Source organism: Oncorhynchus masou, chromosome 1, assembly GCF_036934945.1.
Source record: "Oncorhynchus masou masou isolate Uvic2021 chromosome 1, UVic_Omas_1.1, whole genome shotgun sequence".
Lineage (NCBI taxonomy): Eukaryota > Metazoa > Chordata > Actinopteri > Salmoniformes > Salmonidae > Oncorhynchus > Oncorhynchus masou.
The window spans coordinates 22233281-22239080 of NC_088212.1; the positions used below are offsets into that span (position 1 = coordinate 22233281).

The window sequence follows — 5800 nt, forward strand, 5'->3', positions numbered from 1 at the left end:
TTGATGCAGCTTCTTTGACAATGTATTACTTTGATCACATGTCAATAGGATCTCTGAAGATGAGTTTGCCAAGGGTCACTCACCTATATTTAACAATTTGCAGCTATGAGAATGGAGAAGAGGCAATGGCAGAGTCCCAATTTTCAAAGGCTGTGACATTCTTCACCAAAGCTATCCATCTTCAGCCGAAACAGGTACAGAACCACATAAATTGACATCAAGTACCAAATTCTGAATATCTACAGTAACTGCTGTTGGAAGGAGAACAGATGGGAGTGAGGTTGATTGTTTAACTGAAATATAGTCTGATTTGTCTGAAAGAATTGTCTGAAGTTGTCATACGTTTCCTGACTTCCAGACCCGGCTCTATGTGAGCCAGGCGGAGGCCTATTTACAGTTATGTGACTTCCAGTCTGCAGTCGTCAGCTACAGGCATGCCTGCCTCCTGGAGCCTCAGGCTAAGACCTTACACACACGTCTAGCCTTCATCTATTACCTTCAGGTGAGAGTGAGGAGGGAGAATGTCCCCCAAAGCGGCCTGCTGTGTGATGCAAACAGGATGATCATTCCTACACAGTCAAGCAAGCATCCAGCACTATTGAAATACTTCTTGCTTTCACTTGAAAACAGTTTGTAATATATAAAATCTTGTCCACTCCACAGGGCCAATGTTTGTATGATAAGGGCATGTTCCTGGATGCTCTGGAGTCGTTTGCCAAGGCTGCCGAGCTCAAGCCTAGCTGCAGGTCATATCACATGAGGAGGTCAGTGTGAAATACGAGTTATTCACATGGAGAGCTATGTGCATAAAAATAATAGATGTATTACTCTTTCCTCTATTTACAAACACTTTCAATGGCTTTATCCATATGTTATCTGCCTAACGCCTCGTGCATACCAGTTGCGTCAAACTGTAAAATTCCGTCAAATTCCGGCAGATGTCCATTAATTTAATTGGGAGACAATCTGCACTGCTGCGACTCATCTGCGGGACTAGGTTGCGGTTCGTGGCACTGCGTGCAGTGTGTCGCATGCGTTGGATTTTTAAAACTTGTGTGTTGCTTTGCCGCGCGGTGTCAGTAGTAAACCACAGAAGAAGTTGCTAATGTGTGGTGTGAATCTTTTTGCTGTGATGCGGCACTTGGATTGTGAAGACTACGTAAAATGTACCGTACGGCAATAACTTGTGTGGACGCGGCATAAGGAGGTCATGTGAGATCCTTTGACCTCAGCCGTCTCTACAGATAGACAGACACCGTGTACAGCCATGTGATGGTGCTATTCACCTAAGATTTAAAGTGTGAACCACTGAAGTGTCCCCCTTTGTTGCTGTTGTAGCCTGGCATGTCTGACGGCCCTGGGCCGCTATACTGACTGTCTGAGGCTGGTCAGTAACTGGCTGGAGGCAGACTCTCAGACCGCAGATCTGTTCACCCTCAGAGCACGGCTCCACAAACAGCTCAACCAGGTCAGTAGTACACTCTCACACTCCGTTACCTCTGTGTTAAACACTGGGCAATATCTGAAAATACCATGCTAGAAAGAACAAAGGTGTGGCGATTTCTAGTTTTAACCCTAGGGATAAATAGCTTATGTACTAGCTTAACACGTGAGGTCATTGCCACTTTTATCTACATAAATGATCAAAAGTCTAATTTACATGCAATGTAATGTAATGACAGCACAATTCTCTATACAGGTAAAAATGTGCTACCATGATCTGAGGTCCGCTTTGATTCTCAGTCCGTCGTGCCCAGAGGCAGGTGCCCTGATGGGCCAGCTAGAGGAGGCCAGTGAAAGGGCCAGGCAGCAGGCCGTCAGCAGGGCTCTGGCAGGGGAGCTCACAGAGGCCCTGTCCAAGATCAACACAGCCCTGGAGCATTGCCCTGAGACTGGGCGGCACTACCTCTTCAGGTGTTGATGGCAGAGTATTTATCAGGTTCTGATACACCAAGCAAGGTGGTTGATTAGGCCTGTGGTTTATCTGATACATGCCTGACCCCATTTTACCATACCGTTCTCTGCTACCACTGAAGAGATATACATCTACATGTACCTGTTAGGAGAAGCTTCTCTACCAATCTATAGTAAATGAGGATACATACGGTCTATTATCCACTAATATGTAGTATTTTGCACCATAGGGGTATTCTGTACCGCAGGCTGAAAGAGTTTACTGCTGCCATTGAGGACTTGGTCCTGGCTGTGGAGCTGAGTGAGGCTGGAGATGCGGGAGACCAGGGGTCGGAGCTGAGCGGACACACCCAGGAAGACTGGAGGGCCGTGCAGGGAGAGGCCCAGGTCCAGCTGGTGCTCACCTACAACGACTTTGCTGTGCATTGCTTCTCCCGTAGCTTCTACACAGAGGCAGTCCTGCTGCTCAACAAGGCCATCCAGGAGCAGAAGGAGGAGAGTGGCCTCTACATCAACAGAGGAGGTGAGAAGAAATGAGCGGAGGGGATAATAGAGGAGGGTAAGATCAGGGAAGTGAGGTATGTCTGAGGGGGGGGTGAGTTTGGCTGAGGTGAAATTAAGTGAGGAAGGCTGTGGGCTCCCTCTTGAAAAAGGTGCAATTGAAGTCTGGCCCAGTGAAATAACAATATTGTGTAACTATAGATGGTGGGCAGGAGTCTCTGAGATCAAAAGAGAATGTGTTTGAAGTGACTGGTGATGTGATTTTATATCTCCTCATACAACTTGAATACGTTAATGCATAAAGTCAGTACCTATATCCATGGCCATGGGAAGATGTTTAGAGGTTGGGGTGCTGAGAATGTTTTTCTCCGCACGCTGATGAAGGCTATTTTTGTTCGCTTATACCGGAGTAATAAAGGGCCAGGGCACTAATTTTGTGTATTTAAAAATGTTTAAAAAATGGATTATCAGGGGGCGCTGCAGCACCCTCAGCATTCCTACTTTCCGTGGCTATGCCTACATCCATAACATCCAATTTCAGGAATGAGTGCATCTGGGTAGACCGCACACATCACTTCAGATATTTATAAAGGTGGTTGTGGTTTGTGCAGACTGTTTCTTCAAACAGGATGAGTGGGAGTTTGCCCTGGCTGACTACCAGCAGGCGAAGGAGATCTCTCCTGATGACCAGGTCATTAGGATCCGCCTCGCTGTCATCCACAACACCCTGGGAACACACTGCTACCAGGACCGGTGAGTCTCATCCACAACACCCTGGGAACACACTGCTACCAGGACCGGTGAGTCTCATCCACAACACCCTGGGAACACACTGCTACCAGGACCGGTGAGTCTGTCTATCATCCACACCACTGTTTCTTGTCTTCCCCGCAGGAAGTACCAGGAGGCAGCTGACAAGTTCTCTGAGGCCATCAATTATAACCCTGGAGTTAGCCGGTACTATGAGAACCGAGCCAAAGCCCACAGTAAACTGCCCAACGTTGAGGGGGCCAAGCAGGATGCCATCAGTACCCTCATCCTGGACCCCACTAATGATCAGGCAAGACCCTCAACGCCTATATGTCTCATTCACTCTATCCATAAAACTAACCTTGGCCTGTACAAAAACTATGGACTATGAGCTTTTATGGCAAGGGCTTAACGTGACTTTGTCAGGAAATACGAAGGGCCCTAGTTATGCAAGTACAAAGCTCTCACGACTTGTTTCCTATGCAGTTGGGGGGAAACCAAACATGTTTTTTTATAAATACATGAATGGTTGATTCTTTCTTTTAACCAACGTTTCATTTTATGTAATAAATGTTTCATAAAGTGGTGCGGAACTCCCACGGTGCAGAACTGACTGCTGTAGTAAATCTGTGTGTGTGTGTGTGTGTGTGTGTGTAGGTGGTCCCTCTGCTGCTGAGTCTATTCCCAGGCTGCTCCGTGTCAGATGTTCTGTCCAGTGAAATGGCCAGGACGGTCAAAGCCCAGCTGATGGACAGCATCCAGGCCTGCAAACAATCTGCATCCTCCGTGCTAAGGTTAGGCTAGCACTGTTTGTCTGCAACCCCTCCCTGTTACTGCTAAACAGGTCAGACCTGAGTCAGAAACATATATGTCCAATACTTAATCTTCACTTGGTTTAGTTTGCCAGGTACAATATAACCAGTGGAATAGTTCCCAAAGTGCAGAATCCAAGCTAAATTAAGCACACCTCAAGTACTTGTTTAAAGGGCAGTTGCACAGGTCCAGATGAAGCCTTATCCTGGACGACAGATAAGCTTTTTCCAACAGAGAGTCTCAATTGTAAGTGATTTGTAGTCCTTTCATAGGCTAAATATGGGTGTGTTCACCAGTCCCAAAGTGTACAAACTAACTGTGGTGGATGCTAATTACAGATTTCCTTAACCTGTTTCCCCAGAATGTGCAGTGAGCTTGACAAGATAACCCTGTCGCATGACGCAGACAGCCAGTCTGACAGCCAATCCTCAGAGGACCAGTTTGACCAGGGGGCGGAGCCTCTTAAAGCCTGTGTGGCCCCGCAGGAGGTATACCAGCAGATTGTCAGGATCAACCAGCAGGTACGAGACCAGGAAGACATCCAGACACTGGGACAGACAAACTCATCTAACCTCATCTAATGAGGTCACTCAATAAAGCCCTTCAATTCAAACTCTCTTTTCCATACCTCTTATTCACCAAATCACATAAAACGCTCATGCTTTCCACTCACATTCACCATTGATCAGTATTTGTTTAAGTTGGATCTTCCACCCGTTGAGAGCATCTCTCATACTGACCAAAGGTGCACTTCCTGTGTTGGCTGTGCCAGGTGAAGCGAGCAGTGCGATTGGCCCTCGAATGGCGGCAGCCTCTACATTATGACGGGCCCCGTCTGTCCCCCGGCTGCACAGTGGAACAGGAGCAATCTGCACTGGGCTCAAAGGATAGGCCATACCACTGGAGGAAGTTTGGGGGGTTTGGAGTGAATTCCAAATGAGCAGCAACACAATGGTATTTACTACTGTTCGGTTGACATGGTGGAACTGTTGGTCCACTGTTGCTCTTCAGCCCTCTGAGCTTGAGTGTGGCCATAGTAATGTAGAGGTTGTGATGGTACCATATTGTTCTTAATCCAATAGGTGTCAGTAGAGGCACAATTTTCCATAGTTCCACCTCACCTGTTTGGATTTATTTAATTGATCCATTAATCTAGATTGTCAGGGCAAAACGATTTTGTTATGGTATTTTCCTCAAGTTTTTGTATTGTTTATGTCCATAGATTAACAGGCATATGGAGACATGTGAAGGGCGTATGACAAAAGGGAATAGGTGGGGCAGTTTAGTGATATGACAGACATAAAGGATGGAGATACTGTACTGTAGCTCTATTGTGTCGGTTCTATAAGCTTGAGAATTTAGTTGAATGGTAATACCATTGTCTGTCTACCATTTTTAACAGTATACAGTAAATCTTTATTTTTAACAGATTGTTTTGTGTTGGAAATTTGTCTGAAAAGTATGTTTTGCCAAATTAAAAGATATTTATCCAGATTATAGACCATTGTATAGATTGAATTCATACTGGTCCTGTAAATATTGCCACGCATAAAATATTTTAAACTCTAGATCTAAAGTGGTTTACAGTGTGTAATAGTTGGGGATTGTAGCATATTGTACATGGGAGACTGAGAGCGAAGCAGCTGCCCCCTCCCAGCACTGTAGTAACATTGGAGGAGAAAGGAGTTGTGACACTCAACCCTGTAGAAAACACCCCAGCAGTAGCTGATCACATGCACTCCATCCATCCATACCAGCTATTTCAATTGCTGAACAAACAATACTTCATTTGGCTTAATTTGTGACCAGAATGAAGGAACAG

General features: G+C 45.8%; 1 protein-coding gene across 1 annotated transcript; it reads left to right on the plus strand.

The window, feature by feature from the left end:
* The first annotated feature begins 269 nt into the window (after positions 1-269).
* Positions 270-3778, plus strand: LOC135546311 (tetratricopeptide repeat protein 16-like). The gene is made up of 9 exons (XM_064975046.1): positions 270-275; positions 359-502; positions 664-764; positions 1339-1468; positions 1700-1914; positions 2145-2437; positions 3027-3168; positions 3310-3475; positions 3773-3778. The coding sequence occupies exons 1-9, from the start codon at positions 270-272 to the stop codon at positions 3776-3778; spliced, it is 1203 nt and encodes a 400-aa protein (XP_064831118.1).
* Positions 3779-5800: the final 2022 nt, after the last annotated feature.